General features: G+C 33.7%; 2 protein-coding genes across 3 annotated transcripts; one reads left to right on the forward strand and one right to left on the reverse strand.

The window, feature by feature from the left end:
• Positions 1-253: 253 nt before the first annotated feature.
• LOC125812303 (anaphase-promoting complex subunit 7) lies at positions 254-15,959 on the reverse strand. 2 transcript variants are annotated; one of them, XM_049491814.1, is made up of 18 exons: positions 15,784-15,959; positions 15,007-15,075; positions 14,752-14,802; positions 14,421-14,558; positions 14,262-14,324; positions 13,903-14,018; positions 13,455-13,539; positions 12,270-12,329; positions 10,146-10,191; positions 8,462-8,535; positions 5,089-5,139; positions 4,806-5,006; positions 4,680-4,724; positions 4,499-4,592; positions 4,231-4,376; positions 1,044-1,273; positions 782-842; positions 254-476 (listed from the first exon to the last, which is right to left on the reverse strand). In XM_049491814.1, exons 1-18 carry the CDS (start codon positions 15,850-15,852, stop codon positions 390-392), a joined length of 1,686 nt encoding a protein of 561 aa, XP_049347771.1. In that variant the 5' UTR covers positions 15,853-15,959; the 3' UTR covers positions 254-389. The 2 variants fall into 2 exon arrangements, with proteins under 2 accessions (XP_049347771.1, XP_049347772.1); XM_049491815.1 differs by lacking the exon at positions 14,752-14,802 and having other exon boundaries at positions 15,784-15,944.
• Positions 15,960-16,436: 477 nt separating this feature from the next.
• LOC125812295 (uncharacterized) lies at positions 16,437-18,426 on the forward strand. The gene is made up of 2 exons (XM_049491805.1): positions 16,437-16,583; positions 17,719-18,426. The coding sequence occupies exon 2, from the start codon at positions 17,773-17,775 to the stop codon at positions 18,115-18,117; it is 345 nt and encodes a 114-aa protein (XP_049347762.1). The 5' UTR covers positions 16,437-16,583; positions 17,719-17,772; the 3' UTR covers positions 18,118-18,426.
• The last annotated feature ends 1,932 nt before the right edge of the window (positions 18,427-20,358 follow it).

Consider the following 20,358-nt stretch of genomic DNA (forward strand, 5'->3'; position numbering starts at 1 on the left):
TATTTGAGGATGGGAGCAAATATGCTTTCCAAAGCTCATGTAAGCTAAGTTTTATGTCAATCAATTTGTTCAAAATTTTTGGTACAGTTGTAAATTTACATTGACAGGAAAAGAGACTACAATAAATTACAACATGTGGGGGAGCCATATTATACTCTGAAAGGAACAGGGGCCTATCATGCTGGAAGTCTGATGGCAAAGAATTTCCAGCATAAAGCACGAGGCAGCCGCAACAAGCACCTTATTTATAAGGCAACAAAGAATCTACTCCTGGTGAAAACGATTTCTGCTGCTTTTATATCAGATGTCTGCCTACTGAATCAAATTCTCATATAAGTGCATGCAGCAGAACAGGAGAAGATCTTAAGATGTGTTGTTTTCATTCCACATCATAAGAGCTCGGCTTCTTCCTGGTCTGCATCAGCATCCTCGACATCATTCTCCTCGTCTTCTTCTGGAGCATCAGGGTCTACTCCCTGCCAAAAATGGATAGGTTCATTTAAGAAAACAGTGGGAACAAAAAAACTGTCAAATGAAGTGCTGGTGTAAGTTCATTCAAGTTACAAAACTCAATGTATGCATGACAACAGGAGCAAAGCAATGTAAACCAGAGGTACAGCCAAGTGAATTTGGTGTCCCACAGTCAATTTTCCAATGTATACATGAATAGAGAAGTTCAAGAACAACTAGCTACAATATTTAGCAGAGAAACTATGTTGCATGATTAGATTTTAAACAAGCATATTTAGAGATTGCTTTCACGTTGAACAGGAAACAGAACCTTGAGTTGCTTCTCCAGGCGATCCAATCCTTTCTTTGCAGCTTCATTTTGAGGATTTATCCTGACAGGCAGAGCATTGGTGTAAGTATCAAGAATTATGCTATTTTCATGCAAACTGCTCCATTTTTTTTTTACTTTCTCTGATTTAAAGCATAATAGATTAGATAAAGGGCTGATTTTGTGAGATTGATTATCCGACACTTCTAATTCCTTAAAATTGGGCAGGAAAAGATTGCAATAGCATTCAAAGAGAAGGTACAACCTCAGTGCTGCCTGATAGTGTGACAAGGCATCTTGCAGCATATTTGTAGCAGCAAACACTTGGGCAAGCTTAACATGTAACGAGTCATCAGCCCAATCCTTGAGATATCGCTCAAGGAGAGAAACAGCATCTCCATTTCGACCTTCAATGACATGCAATTCTGCCAAGGCTAGCGCTGCTCCAAGATAACCAGGTTCCAGCCTTAGTGCAGATTCATAGAACCTCTTCGCCTGTAAAAAGAGTTGGTACTTGAATTTCAAGAAAATGAAACAAATAAAGTGCTACTCAGGCGTACAGCTATAATGTTAAAGTTGTTTTTAAAATTTATAAGGTAACATTTTATTAATGTTGTGGGAAAAAGTCTCATATATAAGATGCATGCCAAAAAGTAGAGAACCTACATAAAAAAGTGGTTATCAACAAAGCCACCCAATCATCTATACATACATGAATCTTTCAGATCTTCAGAAATATGTAAATTAGAAGATAGCTGAAAGAATTTTTTTGCTTCGGTACTACCATAAGAGGTTCTCAACCACTTCATTGACCACTAGACCACAACGTTGGGTGCTGGTTCTTTTTTTTGCTTCTTATTTTCTTTCTCCCTATTTTTTAAACTCTTTTCTCCCTGATTCTATTTCTGATGGTGATTATCCTTTTTCTATTTTTCTTGGAGTTACTATCTATCCTTTTTGGATAAGAAGATCTATAAATCTCCATTTCAATGGAGTTTCAATCCCATCATTAGTATAGTGATTTTGATTTTCAAATTTGAATCTGATGATAATTTGATTTTGGGTATGGTTAGGGTTACAGTTAAATAAAATAAAATAGTGATGGCTTCATTGGAGATTGATCGGTGGTGGAGAGCAAGAGGGAAGGAGCCTCCGACGTGGAGCAAATTAAGGGTATGAAATTGGGGAAGAAGAATAAAAGAGGAGAGAGAGAAAGTTGAAAAAGAAAAAGAAATAAAGTTCAAAAACATATAGTTCAAATTGAGAGTGTCCTGTGGCATTTTTACATTGGTTTGGGGCAGTATATATACTCCTTCATGTGCCCATGTTTCGTGACAACACGGCAGTTGAGGAAATGTATCAAAAGGGTCTATTTATTGTGAATTTAAATGATTCTGTGGGGGTAATAGGACCCTCGCCAACTTTAGGTGTTTGCTTCAAAAAAAAAATTTGTCTGAGGTAAGGGGGGACTTTATGTAAATTTACTAGATTAAACAATAAAAAGAGACTTAAATTACTAGGAAATACTTTTTGACATATATATTTTATTCACCAATCAAACACCGGAAAAGAAGCACCGAGAGTGCTTTCTAGAAAGTACTATTTGAGGAAAACATTTTCCATCATACCAAACACATCACAAGTCTTACAAAATTGGATTTTCTTTACAAGTAAAAGTGAAAATGTCAAATAAAAAGTATATACCTATATATAGTTGACACAAAAAGAAAAAAAATTAAGTAATCATTATATTAAAAAATGGAAAATGGTCAAAAATGCTATATATGATTTCTTGTTCTTCGGTTTCTATTGCTATCTATGGTTTCATGTAGTTCAATAATAGGAATATTTTGTTGTAGCATTGTTCTGCTACTATCTATTGTTTTTGTTACTATCTATTGCCTCTTGTACTTCCATCACGTCTTTTTTCTAGATTATTCTTTTCTTGAGACGAGGGTCTATTGGAAACAATCTCTCTACTTCACCTCTGAGGTAGAGGTCTGGTCTGCGTACAGCCGTACACTCTACCCTCCTCAGACCCCACTTTGTGAGATTACAATGAGTATGTTATTGTTGGTCAAAGTTGCCCTTAAACTATGTGAAATTAAGTAAAACTGTCCTCCTTTAACAATTTGGTTAAAAAATATCTCTATTGTAACTTAATTGGGTCAAAAATGTCTTTTTTCCTAATTAACATATTGTTACTTTAAAAAACACATTCTTTTCCTAATAAAGATATAATTTGTCAAAGAATATTTTTCTTTATTTTAAAATCCCTTTAACTAATAAAAAAGTAGGAATTAGTTTCCTTTTCTATCTTAATCTATTTAAATCAATTAAAATAGAATAACCTTATGTACTTTTTAAACTATTGATGCCTCTATATATATATATATATATAGTTTAAAAAGTACATGAGATTATTCTATTATAATTAATAAAATGACATGAAGAAAACGAAAAGATTTCTCACTTTTTTTATTAGTTAAATAGATTTTGAAAGGAAAAAAAAAAGAAGACGGTTCTTTAAAAAAGAAAATATTATAAAAGAATGTTTAAAAAGAAAAGAAACAATATGTTTATCAATAAAAGGACATTTTTACCCAGTAAAGTAACAATAAAGCATTTTTGGATCAAACTATCAACAGGTATTTTTGTACAATTTTCATAGTTTAGGGCATTCTTTTACCCTTTTTCGTATTAAAAATGTGTTGTAAAATCATCATTTTCCTTATTATGTATAATAGATTTACCTATTTCAACTTTTAGTTCTCTAAATTGGACATTAAAAAGGTGAAAAACAAAACGAAATCATTGGTCAAAGAGGATTAAAGTGTCCCAAAAGATGTGACACACGATTATTATTTGCATAGCTAAACCATTTTTTTACTTTCAGATTGACATTCTGAAAGATTTTGATAAATTATTAATTTTTCAATGTTTGACCTATACTGCTTTTTATAGTTTCTAAGCATAAACGTAACTGATTATGGGCAAAGGAAGTAATTCTTAACAATTTTGAATACTATACAAGTAACTTTAGAGCACTATCCCATACATTTCCATAATCAAACATTTTTTTACAGAATTTATAAGAAATAATATATTTTTTTAATTCTCCATTACAGCCAAGTGCAAGCAGCTGTGTGTAAACTAGTTAGGTCAATAGTTCAAGTGCACTAGAAAATGTGTGTTTCCAGCTCTCACGTTAACAATCTTGCCAAATCATATTAAGGATTCAATTTGAAATAGTTCTAAATACATCTTTATGATATTGTAACCAATAATATGTGAATGGGAACCCTAGTGTTGTTACCTCTTTTAGTTTTAAATTTTACTAAACCTTTATGATTCTCTTACACAGTGCTAATAAGAAATACCAAATAAACCAGCTAGATCTGGGAACTCGGTTCAAATATCAAAAGATACAGAAGAAGGAAAGTCAATTATACCTTTTCCCTCCCACTAGTGTTACTAGCATGTACATCACCCACCAATTTTAGAGCTTTTGCTGACTGTGGCATGGCCTTCATCGCCTCCCTTGCAGCATGCAGTGCCTCCTTAATCTTTGAAATCGCTAAATAAGAGCGTACTAAACCTAGAATTGTATTTGTAAGAAACTCAATTCAGAAAAGGAATGGAGCAACACAATGGCATCATTCAAAGAAGCAGAATGCTGGCAATCCAAACAATGAAACTTCACCCTTCTTGAAAACAAACCTTGATAAGAACGAAGATCAGGTCTCAATTCTTGAGCTCCTCTGAAGGCAACCACAGCAGCTTCAGGTCGATTCATTGACAAGTATAAATTTCCCTAGATGTTGGTTAAAAAAGAAAAAGAATAACCAAACTATGTGCTATTGAAAAGCATTCCACTAGGCAGAAAAAATCTTAAGCACACCTTCATTATATAGCCTGGTATATGCCTCTCATCAATGCGGATGCTCTGGTTGAAAAAACGAAATATTATCAGTCTACGCTTGCTTAGTGAATAACAATTTCAAAACTAAAACTCAACAAAACTAACCTTATCAATATAAGATAGAGCCCCTCTCTCATCTTTCCTTTCCCATAAGACAGACAAGGCCACAAAAACTTCAGGTCTGGTTGGGTCTATGTTCAGGAGATCATGTACTAATTTATTCAACTTCGAATAATCAGATTTCAGCTTTAAGAGCATGGCATACTCGTCCATATAAGTAATAACATATGGATCAATGGACCGAACCTGCAGAGACGATGCAATATCAATATGTAGTGTATATTTAGAAACGATAATATATCACATCAGCACGTAGCAGTTGTTTTACCTTCTCAAAATCTGTTATAGCTTCTTCAGTTTTTCCAATGATGGCTTCAACCTTCAGAAGTGCAAACATGAGATAAGAGATAACAATAACTTATTTTCTCATTTTCAGAATAAAAATTACAGAGGAAACTTAAGATACCATCTCCTTTAAGAGTTCAGGATAAAAACAATTATCATCAAAAGAGAGTGTTATTCAATTTATTGTGTCAACGAGCATTCAATCATCTGCGAAAATAAACACATACCAACAGTAGTTCTCTATAGTCCAAAAGCTGTAAAGTGAAGAAAAAATATAGTTTTCATGTGGGATTTTTTCTGGGTGATTTAGAACAATCATTAAAATAAGGCATTTCCTTGATGAACAGTTCAAATGTGCATGGTTGGAGTTGGATGTTCAATGACAAGACCAGACAAATCTAGAACATGGAAAGAAAATTCAAGGCATGTTATAGTTCACTACTTCTACTGTCTACGCATGTGACACTAGTAAAGGAGAAAGCCAGTGTAGAAAATATTTGATCCACGAGAAAGAAAAAGCACAATTACTTTCAAATAATTTGGCTTTATTTTTAGTAATTTGTTTATATTTCAATTAATATATTCATGCCTCTGACATGCTACACAGAGGAAAACTGTAAAAGGAAGGCCAAGTACTCGGATAAACCATAAAGCTGGCACGAACTGCCAGTTAGACACCTAATCTGGCCTTGTGACCAGTAAGACACCTCTACTTGGCACATGTGTCTTAGGAATACCCGTGCCTAATTTTTGAGCGCGAGACATTTTTTTAGGTTGGCTTAGAACACTTCTCTTTTCTCTCTGCCAGCTTTCATAGCTGATGTTCATATCCTTCAGACCTTCACCATCTCTGCACCATTTCACATTTACAACAACACCTGAAACACTCTCAATTACCATTAAATCCACCCAATGCCACCTTAACCATCAGACTCCTTCCTTTCAAAGGAGAAAAAGATGAAAAGAATTTTGGCCTACACTCGTTCTCACTGGAAAATATGGACTCTTTTCTGGTGATCATTCAACAATGGAATCCAAATAACAAAAAGCTCTACTACGTGACTCATCAACCCCCATAAAAACTTTTCTAATCAGCTTCATCCGAAACCAAAAGATCACCATGCAACTCAACATTTTTCACCATCCTCCACTCTAATTTCACTCACCCATCTCTGTTTCCAGCAGCCTGAGTTGCTCGGACTCAGGTGCGGGTGGCCGATACGGGTGCAAATCTAGAGGTCAGATCCTCTATGATCTAAATTTATAAGATTCGAGGATACGAATAACGGATCCATGTGTGGATACGGATGCAGGGACTCGGCTAAAGATAATTCAAATATCTAAAAATAGAGTTATAAAACCTAAATTATGAGATACTATGTGGAAAACTTAAGGAAAAAATATTGTTCAAGAGGAGAATCCTAAAAGGAGATAAAAGGAAAGGGAGTGACAACAGAAATTTATATATACAAGGTATTCCATTTCTTCAATTTCACATTAGTTTTTGTTTTGATTACAAAAATCATTGACTCTGTCCAGAATTTCTCCCTCGAATTTGGTCAAAGTACCCAAAACCAGTTGACCAGATTGGGTACAGATCCTACACCCACACCCAGTCGACACAGGTGCAACACCGAAAGTGAATAGTCCGAGCAACTTAGCCAGCAGCAACACTGAAATATCAACCCGATCTAGAAAAAGTCAAAGAAACATGTTGGAGAATGACTTCAAATCGATCCCTCTATCTTTTAAAAAATTATTTGGTTCTCTTTTCGCATGTCTCTATCGTACATGTGCAAGGACTTAAACTTGTTGAAATCTTTCGGAAGAGACATGGAATGAAAAGCGAATCTTTTCCACTATTGAAGAAGGTTAGGATCATCATAATGCCTTCTTCAACCAAGGGAAATAAATCTTCCTTTCAAGTACTGCATACGATGTAACGACTTCATTGGTTGGAACGGTGGGAAGGTTTTTTCAGATTTGGGAATCAAAGAAGCGGGGGCGAGGGTGGGTGCAGTGGCGGATCTAAGATTTAAAAGTTGTGGGTGCTCTCTTAGCTTAAGTGTGGCAAGCCAAAATTTTCACTAAGGGAGTTCAATAATATAAAAGGTAAATACACAAGAAACCAAAGAGTGTTCAACATCTACTATATATACACAAAATATAATTTTAACTATGTATAAATATTATATTTTTCGCCGAAGAGGGTTTAAATGAATCCCTTGGGCCTACCTTGCCAGAAGCTCACTTAGCTACCAATCACAAAATATAAGTGCATAAATTTAACAATTGTCATAAAAAAGCAATCATATTTGAAATCAATAGCAAAAACAATACTCACTCTGTTCCTTTTCACTTGTCATAGTTTCTTTTTTCTAGAGTCAAACAATATCAATCTTGAACAACATTTTAAGATATATTTTTTATCATATCGATATAAAAAAATTTGCAATTTATTGTACTTTTAGTATAGTTTTTTAATATCAAAATTTTAATTTTAAAATATTAAATTATTTTAATTTAATTCAGCTTTGAAAATTATAAATTTAACTTTTGCAAAATGAAACATGACAATTATTTAGGAATGAAAGGAGTAGTATTTATTATCTTGAATAAATAAAGAAGAAAGGAAAAGTATTTATTTGTATACCCTCTTTTTTAGGAAAAGTAGCAAAAGGGCAGTAGTACTATAAATAAGGAAAGAAGAGTGGGTTTTGAAAATTAAAAAGAAAACGCATTGAGAGTGAGATTCGAACTCAGACGCTGAGTAGCACTAAGACAACCTTAAGCACCCACCATGAGCCATTGGACCAACCCACCATTTGTTCACTGGTGAACTATGCTAATTTTATACCAATGCTTCTTAATTTCTAAATAGATATATATAATCCGATACTAGGTTAATGGGTGCTCATTGGACCAACAAACCATTTGATCAATGGGTGAACTATGCTAATTCATACCAATGCTTCTTAATTTCTCCATAAATATATATAATCCGAGACTAGGTTAATGGGTGCTCGAGCACCCGGAGGACTCTATGTGGGTCCGCCCCAGTGGGTGTACAGTACTTTTTGTATAAAACATTAGAATTATTTTTTTAAAATATACACGTGTCATTCGTTGTTTCGCCTATTTGACATGTCATTCAAGATTACAACTAACACTTGAGGTATGCTAGACTCGGATATCCATGAGACATATTTGTGGTCAGTGGCAAAGTTAAAAAATGTATAACTAGCAGCTCATGTCAATTTTAAGGGGCTATCAACGTATTTGGCCATATGAATAAAAGGAGTGGCATGGTATGTGTTGCATATTTTTTTAAAATTCATATATTCATTATGCCTAACCTTAGCCATTTCAAGCAGAATATGTATGTTATTGGGAAATCGTCGCAGAAGCTCTGCAAAGAATTCCAAACCACCTGCAAAAAAAGAACAGCAGACTGTGATTAGGAAAATCAAACAAAAATTAGCGTAATGTATAAAGGAATATATAACTTTTTATATATTTTCACATTTTTCAAAAATATCAAGTTTCCCAAATTATTTTCTGATAAATCTAACCAACTTCTGTATCAAAAGAAAAGGAAAAAGTTAATTTTCAAATACTGATTATTCTATGATCAGGTCATGGACAGCCTTGGATTTTTGTTAATTTATTTAATTTCTTTTCCTAGCATATCATGTAAAGAATTATATTCATAAATATTTTGCATTAGCTGATATCAGAAATTTTAAGTTACCCTACAAATTTGATATTTACTAATCTTACTACAAACATTAATTAATATATTTAGCTTGTAGTATATCTATCTATTTTAATAACAAAATCAATCAAGATTCTTTTGTGAGAAAATTTTACAACGCACAAAAACATTGAGAACATTCCGCCAAGTATGCCCAAAGTAGACCATGAGTGTTGTATGAGATATAAATGGATATTACTAGTATTAGTTAAAGTTAGTAAAGATAGGATACAAACTTGTATAAACAGGTATAAGGAGATACACAGAGGTATAACATTAAACTAAACAAGACCAATAAGGGGTTCAAGCCAACAAAACCAATAAATTATGGTTAGCTATTTTCCAGCATTTTAACAATTCCTCGTTTTAGTATAGCTTCAGTTTTTCCACAATCTACTTTCTAAGTCATAATTGATTATCTTGTCAGAATTCATTTGGAAATTCAACTATGAAAATAGTGCAACAATCCAACTAATTTTACTGAATCTGAAAGCTCTCAGTTATATATTTGATTTTTACAAATTAGCATGTAATCTTAGCATTCCCTCCCTACTAATTAAGAATGGAAAGTTTTCCTTTTGTAACATTTCAAATATCTGGAAGTTTTTCAACATAGTACGAGTTCTATACTGCCCTTATTAAAAGAAGAAAATTTTAGTAGTATTGAAGAGTAGAGGAAAATTGTTCCTCCTATAAAAGTGGATAGTGATGGGACAAGTTAATAGAAAGGATGCATAATTTGGGACAAAGGGAGTACTACCTAATGAAACTAGTTTAATGTGGCTTTATAGATGCATTACTATTGTCAACACAACACTTTTGAATCTGCTTGTTTTAGCTTTTGCACATCTCATTTACATTCAGATAAACCATTTTACAAAATTTCACCATCAAAAGTGACGCTGTCATGAATATATTTTTCCTGCGCTGAAAATCCTTCTGAGACATGTTAGGAAAGCAATATCTCACTTCCTTCCGGTGCATAGCCATGAAAATTAGAATGAAAAAGCAGGATAAATTTTCAAATGGCATCTCCATCTAGTCAAACCAAAGCAATTGAAAGAAATAGTATCAAAGGACACGGCAAGACTGCAACAAATTCAATGTTTCTCGGACTCTTCAAAAATATTGACAGGTGCCTGTCGAATTCTCCAAAAGTATTGTGTTTTTGGAGAATCCGACATTGCTACGGCATATATTTGGAGAGCCGGAGCAACACAGGCAACAACAAGGCATAAGCTAAAATAGTCAAACTGGCACATTCCAAATCAGTAGAAGCTTGTCACCTTTATAATCATTTGAAGCAATACAGCATTGCGCTTCAACATAACGCTGCACAAGAGGAAGAGAGTAATTGAACATCAGATATACATTGTATTCAATTTAAATACTTAAAAAACTGGAACAAAGTGAACATTCACTGATAAGCTTCGGACAAGATCTTAAACAGTTAACTGTTTAGGTGCATAAGAGTTGGCACTTATAGTTGACAAGTTCAAATACTAAAAGACGCATACGAGGAATTTGAACCAAGTTGGAATCAAAATGATAAGGAAATGGAAACCAAAGCCAACAGAATAAGGGATCTCAGATTCTACCTCTTTCCCCATTTCTCTCCTTCCCCCAACCATCCCTCACCATTAGGCCTTGTACTCTCCTAACTGAAAAATGGTTATTTTCCTTAAACTTTCCAACTGAAGTCATTTACTCCCTCCATTTCAATTTGTTTGTTTGGTTTTGACTTGGCACGGAGTTTAAGAAAATAAAGAAAACTTTTGAATCTTGTGGTCTTAAACTAAAGGTATGTAGAATGTACCAAAATGTCTTTATTCTTGTGGTCCTAAACATATTGTGTGGAAAGTTAGAATTAAAAAGTTGTCAAAAATGGAAAGAGGTATTCTTTTTTTTTTACACTAGTCGAAAAGAGGCATTCTTTTTTGAATGTACTTAAAAGGAAAGTAAGGCAAACAGATTGAAACAGAGTAAGTAATTCTTTAATTTGATATTTACCTATTTCTATGCATCAATTGGTGTGAAAGAGTCCCTTTACAAGTTGTTAACTTTTTGTGTGTCAACCATTTCTTAATTAATTTTATATGTTTCTATACATATGTGATAAGAGAATTTTTGCTGAAGAAGTAAACACAGTCTGCCTCTATTTAACTTGCTATTATAGTGTTCTATGTACATCGTGCCAATATATGGAGATATGCAAAGATCGAACATCTTAAGCACAATACTTTCTTGGATCGCACATTGATTGGGAGCCTTACAATTGTATACAAACAATTCCATATCCAACTCAACTTACATTTCTTTTTTTTTCTTTTTTTTTTAATAATAGTGGTATTCATGCCAACTTACATGCATATCGACTATTTCACTAGGTACTTGCTACCTTACACCAGCACACGTATTAGCAACTCAATCCACCAAGGCTTACACAGATGAGAAACTCTATTTCCTTTTTAATTTGTTTCAAAAAGAATGACCTATTTATAAATTTAGAAATAATTTAACTTAAACTTTCCATTTTACCCTTAATGACACTTTTATAGCCACCAAAATGTTACGACATGTTTAAAACCACAGGTTTCAAAAGTTCTAATTATTTCTTACACTCTGTGCCAGTAAAATAGGTTCACATAAATTATTAACGGAGGAGTAGTATTTTTTGGTCTCTACTGGGATTTGAACCCTGGTCTACAAGAATTGTTCTACTTCATTAACCACGTTACACCCTTGATTGCAAATTCACTCATTTTTTACCACATAGAGAGCCTGTGTTTGTGGCTTTCATGTGTTGCCACCATAGCAAGTTTGGCACCACTTGATCTATCAACTCATGGGTAAGTAATCTAAGGATATCTTCCAAGATAGTAAAACTTCACATCAGAATGGCATCCCATTCATTGAGAAAATATTTTGTGAGATAGCTCTTTCGTGATTATCCATGTCATTCTCCTATATAAAGTTGTCACCTACTCATCGTAGCACTGGGTTTCGACCCCACATAGCAAACACGAGATATAGAAACCTAAGATCCTCATTAGTCTCCTCACTCTTATGTGGGGTTAGACTAAAAACAACATGGGCTAGTTTAGCTTTGGCTTTGTAAATATGGAAACAAAACAAGAAACTCCTCCAGTGTCCCTACATGAACAGTAGCACAACGAGAAAGTAACCAGCAATGGGATTGGTAAGAAACAAAAAAAAGAAACTCTACGTTCAAGAAACTGAACAACCCAATAACAAGTTGTCAATATGTGAATATCGAAATCGCATGAGCATATCCAAATTTAATTTAGGTAAAACACATAAGCAGCACAAAAGTAAAAAATTAAAATCGGATTAACAAAGACAGCTCAGTCTATTTAGTGAAAGCTAAACCATATAAATTGTTCACTCACCTGTAACCAACGACTTGAATCAAAATGATCAAAAGTAGACCTTGCACCTCGAGTTGGGGTCTGCAATGATACCAAAAGTAAGCAAAATGGTGTACTATTATTGCTCTGAAACATGTTATGAATTCTGCACAAAAGTCCATCTTATTAATTACACTCATGAAATGACAGTTTCAAGCAAGATAATAGAATCAGTATATCGTTCATGTTATTATTTATCATTAGCTCCCGTGGTCTCTGACTCTCGAAAGGGAATGCAGGGGTTGGAACGTGAAAACAAAAATGGAGAGCTACAAGTGAATTTTACTCCTCCTTGGACAGTTAACAAGAGAGGAGGTGAAATAAAAGCAGAGGGATAATACCGTCCAAGTAAGATTCCTCAACCCATCCAAAAACAAGATTCAAAAAACAGAGGTATATCCCTGTTATAATAAATGATGATATCTACCATCTACGCTCCTCATATACATCTTCTAAGTTGCACCAAAGTTATTTTAATTCCTGACACTATGGGGGCAGGGTATAAGAAATTATCTATCATTCAGGTGTTAAATGTACTTTTCCCTTCAATACAACTTAGACCTGTTTTTTCTTCCAAAGTAGAAAGGTGTTCATATTTTATCAGAAGATTATCCCCTATTCACCTAAAGCACAAAAGTAATTGTCCATAACACACTGCAGCAGGGGCATGGCATAGCAAAGATGTGTAGACAACTCTAGCTCCAATGGTTGTTCAACTTAGCATTGATACCCTTGATGTTATGACAACTACATTAAAAGAAACTTATGATCAAAGAAGAGACATATTGTTGTCCATTCACTAATTTAACCATGTGATACCACAACCTATAGCTTTGTCAACCGCATGGGAAGATCAACATTTGAATCTTCATATTTGAAGCCAAACATAGAAGTTGGACAAAAAAAAATGAATACTAATCACCTACACATTTGGATTTGGATATAAGAGGGGGAGGGGGGGAGGGAATTCAGATGCACAACTTTAGGCATTAAGAAATTGAAACTAAAATGAAATGCATCGCTAGGCATTCTTATTGAACATATTTTTATTATGACCAAGCCTTAACAGTAAAACTGTCTAATGTTTATAAGCAAAGTGTTTAACGAACATCTCTTTTACAAAAAGGAGAGTGAAGATATAAATACTGAAAATCTAGTAAAACAAACCTGTGGAAACAATGAAATAATATCCTTAGCTGCAACACCCAATTCTGCCAAAGCAATGATGGCCTCAATGATGCAAGGGCAATGCCTGTGAATAACAGGAAAGCAACAACAGTGAAATGGATAAGACTGAGATGACGAACTAATGCAACCAATAACTTGTGACACTTCATATTGCTCACTCCTTCTGCAGGCTGATCAAAAAATGGTGGGGTACTAAACAAGGACAGATGCAAGAAGGAATAAGAAGGCTAAAAGTAAAATTACTACAAAGAGAAAGAGCAACAAAACTGTTCAGCGTATTCTTTTCTTTACATGAAATATCAAAGACTAAAAAAATAGAAGGCAAGAAATTAAGAAGAACATCCAGAGAAGGAAAAATAAATAAGAAAATGCATATACACTATCACAGGTAAATAAGCTTTACTAGAAAAATGAAAAGACAAAAGACCTTAAACACTCTTTATAGCATGTAATGGCTGCACGAGTATGTCTTGAATTTCGGTACAGTTTTCCCATCATGAGATTCATCTGCAAATTTCTTGCTTTGCTTGGAATTCCCTCCATCTGTGACATATTATGGAAAAAAGACTTCGACTGAAAATTTTCTCCAAGGCAGATTTATACATATAGGTGGAGCTAAATGTCTATATTCAGCTATACAGAGAAACAATATTACAAAACTACACAGCAACATTAAAAAATTACCAAGAAAAAAAACAAAATTCCTTTTTGGCATTTTCATCACAAATTGATATCTAGCCAACATTCTAAAACTGTCTACACCAGATAGTCACAAAGATGACTAACCTCAAGAAGAGCTGCTCTATTCTCATTGAGTGTACAATGCGATGATGCAATTTTGAACTTCACCTATATGAGGATGAAAAAAATAGAAGGAGCAAAAGACCATCAGTAGTGCCTTGACCAGTTCAACATTTTCCAACAATAAGTTATAAGTCAAGATACCTCATTCTCATTGATCGTTGAAATGTTGAAAGAATTTGGCGATGATGACCTGGTTGATGCAGACAATGAACTTCTAATTGCTGATGCATTTTGCTTCGGAATTATTCTGTGGCAGTGCAATGCTTGCTTGTATGTGTGCTGGCAAATTAGTAAACCAAATAGTTTAATTAACACTATCTAATCAATTTTAGTACCACACATATAAAAATGTGCCCACTATTAATAATTAAATCGTCGAATGCACAGACAATATAAAATCTGATATGGCGTAACAATATATAACGCCAATAAGAACATTTTAATTCATCCATATTAAACCAAATTATCTTACAATAGCTCTCCTGTACTCTTTCTCCCGAAATAAAGCATCGCCAAGAAGCACCTGAATAACAAAGTACAGTGACAAACAAATCAACTAGTCAGGGTTTGCTATATAAATCTTTTGTATCCATTCTGCTCTACTCAAGCCCAATCAACAAACCAATCATTAACATACAAAATCATGGTCTAGCTGAACTTAACATCGTTTTTTTTTCTAATTCCAAATCTGTTCTAAAGATGAATAGAAGAGAGAAGAGAAACAAACCAAATTCTCAGCCTTGAGGTGCGGACTTGTTTCAAGATTTACGGAAGACGACGAAACAAGAAAACTTCCCTAGATTGCAATCACCAAAGAAACAGAATCAAGATTACTAACACATTAAATAACATCAATAAATTATAAACAGAGTCGATACCTAAAATGGTGAAATCGAAACAGAAATTCGCTAGTAAAATTAACATTTGAGCAGAGGTAGGTACATTTCAATCACCAAAGAAACAAAATCAATATAACGATATCTAAGACAACAAAAGCAAGACTTCAACGTCAGTAAGTTAGAGGCATTTGAGAAAGACGTAAATTTCAATCACCAAAGAAACAAACCAAATTCTCAGCCTTGAGATGTGGACTTGTTTCAAGACTTATAGAAGACGCCTATATTTCAATCACCAAAGAAACAGAATCAAGATTACTTAAGCATTAAATTACATCCATAAATCATAAACAGAATTGATACCTAAAACAGATATTGGCTATTAAAATTAACATTCGAGAAGAGGTAGGTACATTTCAATCACCAAAGAAACAAAATCAATACAAGTATAGCTAAGACAATGAAAGTAAGTCGGTAAGTTAACAGGCGTTTGAGCAGACGTAAATTTCAATCAGCAGAGAAACAAAATGAAGATCATCTCTGCAGCAAATTAAAACAATGAAATCCATACAGCAAAGCGAATGATTCAATTCATAAACTCAAAAAAAGAAGAAGGAATGATTAGATAAAACAGTGAAACAAAAACCCTAAGGGTTATAGAAACTTACGAGCATTTGAGCAGAAGCGAACAAGCCATGATCCAACAGAGTGGTCATGTAGTCTTTCGGTACGTCCATTGATTGATGATGAGAATTCAGTTTGGTGAAGAAGAGACAGAGAGAGGGGAGCTCGTTAATGGAGTCTGAAACTGTGAAAGTGAGTGAAGAGTAGCTGAATTCGAAGCCGCTCGCTTTTTTGAATTCCCTTATACAGCTTTAAAGTTGTAAGGGGAAAACTGTTTGGGGAGAAGGTTGGAATTACATAACTGACCTTTTTGATTATTCACTTCCTTTTTACTTCTTTTATTTGCAACTTCACTTTACTTTTTAATATTAAAAACGAAAATTATATTTACTCTGAGACCTTATTTGTTTTTATCAAGATTAATTAAGATGTTTCAATATGAATGTATATCTAAATTACTAAAAATTTATTTATTTGAATATGTATGATTTCATAAAGGGTATTAATGAAAAATATTATGTCTTTGAATATTTTTTTCAAAGTGTGTAGTATTAATTTACAGATTCAGTTAATATGAAATAAGGAGAGTAGTATTTTTATAAAAAGCAATTTACCAAAGAAAAAAAATGGCACCAAAGTTTACCAATCCAATACTTTGGAGGGTTAAAAGGCAAAATAGTTGAAAGATGGTAGCTTCAATTCTTCTCCCTTCCATAAACCCTTGTTCACCTTAAGACGATTTTCTCTCTGCGGTTAACTTCTTTCTGATTTGCATCTGTGCTAGAAAGAGGAATTCTACATGAAATATCACCATTTCTATGCAGAGAAATAACTCCAGCTAAAGGTACGCAGTTTTGTAGATTCACATCGTGTTGCTTTTACTGTTTAGTAGCTAGAGCTAGAGTTAAGGTGGTATTTGACGAATCGAAGTTCCAATTTGATGGAGCTAATGCCCTCTTACCGATCTATTTGGTGTTTTTTTACATATACATAGACATTTTAACCAGTAATTGAAGCTAATTAGAGTGGAATTTCTTGATACTTAAAATTCAGATTATACGGGAAGTGATATAAGCCACAATTTTATCATATCAAAATGAAAAGTGATTAAATTTCAAAAATGTTAGTCAAAGTTCATTTTGTTGAACTATCGGAAAGAGATGTGTCAAATCATTTTTGCTTAGATGGGAGAATTCGATAATGGGATATGTAATTTAGATAAGGCTCTGTTGGGGAATGATCCTTTAATGGTCCATTTCTCTCCTGTTCTAAGTTGTTATCATGATTTTTAAAAAAAAGGTTAGCTTTGTTGGGATTTTTAGTTTAATTGTCTCGGAGCACCAAACTGATCCAGAATTGCGTACTCACATTTTGAAGCTAAATAGATGTTGTTTTGTGTCTTTGTTTTCCCTTCTAATTGAAATTTGTTGGGTTGAGAAAGTCTACACATGGATTTCTTTGGTGTTCTGTAGAAGTCAATATTGCTCTTCTAGCTCTCCATGGGAGCATTGTAAAGAGTTTACGTGATCCTTTTCTGAAGTTAGTAATCTGTAACCACTTTTAACTTTTGGAACTTTTCTGCTAGTTGGTTTGAGTTTGATATCTTGGTTTACAATATAAACTTGAGCCCTGTATTTAATTTTCAATCACACAACTAGTGACCATATCAGTTGGTATTTTGCATTATATAGTTCTTTCCAAGCACCCTGTATTAATGGGTATGTTTTCTTCTATCATTACTTGGTTTTGATGCACTTGAGCTAAGAGTCTTTCTTAACTACTTCCACGAGATAGTGGTAAGGTGTGCGTACACTCTACCCTCCCCAGTCCCCACTTAGTGAAATTTCACTGGGTATGTTGTTGTTGTTGTTGTATTGTGTGCCTCTCATGGAGGGTCTAGACAATATAATCTCAAGCATTTGTAGTATTGGATAATGTTCTTCCTCCAAGTAACCAAGTATTGCTCCTTTTTCCTGCAGCCAAGCAACAAACGCTACGAGGTGGTTTTCTCTTGATAAATCAAGGGACCAGTGATGACTTCTCAGGAAAAAAGTGAAAGTAGTCCACAATCAGCTGAAGCAGAAAAGCAGTTGGGAAGCTACCCATATACTAATTGGGCAGACAAGATACAAGAACAGTACCAGAAGATCAAAGAGAATGCAGAAACTTACCCCTATGTTTGGGGTTCTTATATAGTTGTGTATGGAGGACTTGGGCTTTGGTTTACTTATAGATGGAGAAAGCTCCGTAGAACTGAGAATCGAGTTCGAGTCCTTCAAGAAAGACTCCGGAAACTTGTTGAAGCTGAAGAGTCAGTAAGTTCCTCATCTGCTGCCACCAGTAAGGCGCCTCCATCTTCTGATATATCAACCAAGTAGATAGTTGCTTTTACGAATGCAAGTGACTACCTTTTTCTTTTGTGCTCAAATACTGAATTGAAGTTGTCAACTATAAGGATATCACTCCTTGTGTGATGATGTGTGATCGTAAAGGCAAAGTTGGGCAAGCGTTAGAAGCCATATGAGGAAAACAGTATCACTTACTAAAAGTTGATGTACATTCCTTGGCATTTTGGGACCCCCTGACCCATAACGAGTATGCTTTTCTATCGTCAATGATTATGTGACGTTTGTTCATCTTAGAGAGGGAATGTGACTTATATATACAACAGTTTTAGCAGTTCTCGACTATTTCGTTATGTTACTTTTTGCGCATTATTTTCAAGAACTATCTCAGGTAATCTTGTTAAACTCAAGGTCTAAGAAATTTATGTCATTTGCAAAATGTGCAATAAAAATTCAGGGACCCGTTGGATTTTAAATGAAATATTGGTGTCTAGTGTCTACTCATGTCCTCAACTTTCACAAGTAATTTCTACAATTGACACATTGGTGATTTAAGAAAGAATGTGCAACTTGCTTTTCAGAGATAATGTAAAAAGTACTTTCTGACATAACATGAGTAAGATTATATATCTTGAAATTTGATGCATCTTAAATTTTTTATTTAATAAGATGACTAGGTAAATTATGTGGTGAACTACGTTAATAATCTACTTCTGAACATCTGATAATATAAGTGTTTTTGAGTGGGTAAAACCCTATGATAAATTGTCAAGAATATTTTATCCAGAGATGAAATGAAATATTTTTTTAATCTTAAAACCAAAAAGATTTGATTCTAAGTATTTATGCATTTTGTTATTAATTCTGCATTTTACTCTAGTTATTCATCACCAAAATCTTTAGAAAAGATATGTAATTGTTTCATTGTCTATATTTGTATTTTCAAAAAGTGTACAAACATTTTATTCATCAACTGCAAGAGTTTTTCTCCTATTCAAAGCCTCTACATACATAATCCAAATGTTATACATCATATGTAATTAGTTGTGTACTTGATAAGTTAATTAAAATTTAAAAACATATGTCTTGAATTCAATGAATAACGTATGTCACACAAATAATTTGGATTACATGATGGCACTACTTTGATAGCCAAAAGACATATTTTGTTGTTTATGTTTCGACCAATATGGTTAAAACTTTAGTTTTTTTTTTTTTGTCTTTTAATCTAATGTTTATATGGAGATAATTATTTCTTCAAGAATTGATTAATATGGATTCATCCTACTTTGAGGGGTAATTCATTCCAATCCGAAATTTGAAAATGTTGAGTACAATAATTACCATCCCACTATATTCATGCTTTTTTTCGATGTCACTAATCGATTGAATACTTCGATAACATAGAAAGTTGAATAACTAAAACCCCAAGGTAATGTGGAACCACCATAACTTCGGAACACTCAAAAGTCCCTTCTTGAACATCTCATGAATCTTTTAGCCACTGAAAACTCTATAAAGATTAAAGTCATTTATTTCACAAGTTTAAGAATTTGAATCTACATGACACCATTAATCTAATGATTACATCAAACTCTTGATTAACATATATTTACTTCAACATAATGATCAAAAGCATAAACATAAACAACAAAGTTTCAAACATGTACTCAAAACCAACAATTAATAACTTAAGCATAGAGTAATTACTGTTAAAAACATACCGAACAATAGAATGAAATAGAAAGGAAAAAATCGATCCCACTGAATGCACATTGTCCTCTTAAGGAAATTATTCCCCTCTAGTGCTCGAGGTTTAAAGGAATAAATCCTCTCAGGATAGAACGATTCTATTCACCAATGTATTGATACAAAAACAATGGTTTCAGTGAGCCACTCAACAGGAGCACAATAAACGAATATTTAATTGTGCAAAAGAAGAAGAAGGAGTTCAAAATTTTCGTTGTTTTAAAATGAGAGGAAATCCCTCTATTTATAGACAACAAAGGGTACTGTGAACAAATGATTATTGTTCCTTATCGGAAAGGTCACAACTCTTTGGAAAAGTCAGAACCTTTCATAAAAGTCGCAACTCTTAATAAAAGTCACAACTCTTCATAAAAGTCACAACTTTTCATGAAAGAGAAGACTAATTCTGAAAATAAATAAATTAAAAAGGATTCCTTATTTGTGGTGGCGCCACGTAGGCGAGCCTAGAGTTCTCTTTCATATATATATATATGATTATTATTAATCCCTTGAATCAACAACCTT

This window comes from Solanum verrucosum, unplaced genomic scaffold (assembly GCF_900185275.1).
Source record: "Solanum verrucosum unplaced genomic scaffold, falcon-dt-bn FXZP01000115.1, whole genome shotgun sequence".
NCBI lineage: Eukaryota > Viridiplantae > Streptophyta > Magnoliopsida > Solanales > Solanaceae > Solanum > Solanum verrucosum.

Bases quoted from the DNA above. Each gene is read 5' to 3' on its own strand.
- LOC125812303 (XM_049491814.1), bottom strand. From the start codon at position 15,852: ATGGACGTACCGAAAGACTACATGACCACTCTGTTGGATCATGGCTTG. The intron at 5,007-5,088 runs GTAAAACAACTG...TCGTCTCTGCAG, and splicing joins CTATAACAGATTTTGAGAAG to GTTCGGTCCATTGATCCATA. The intron at 4,377-4,498 runs GTTTGTTTTCAA...ATACAATTCTAG, and splicing joins TGATCTTCGTTCTTATCAAG to GTTTAGTACGCTCTTATTTA.
- LOC125812295 (XM_049491805.1), top strand. From the start codon at position 17,773: ATGACTTCTCAGGAAAAAAGTGAAAGTAGTCCACAATCAGCTGAAGCA.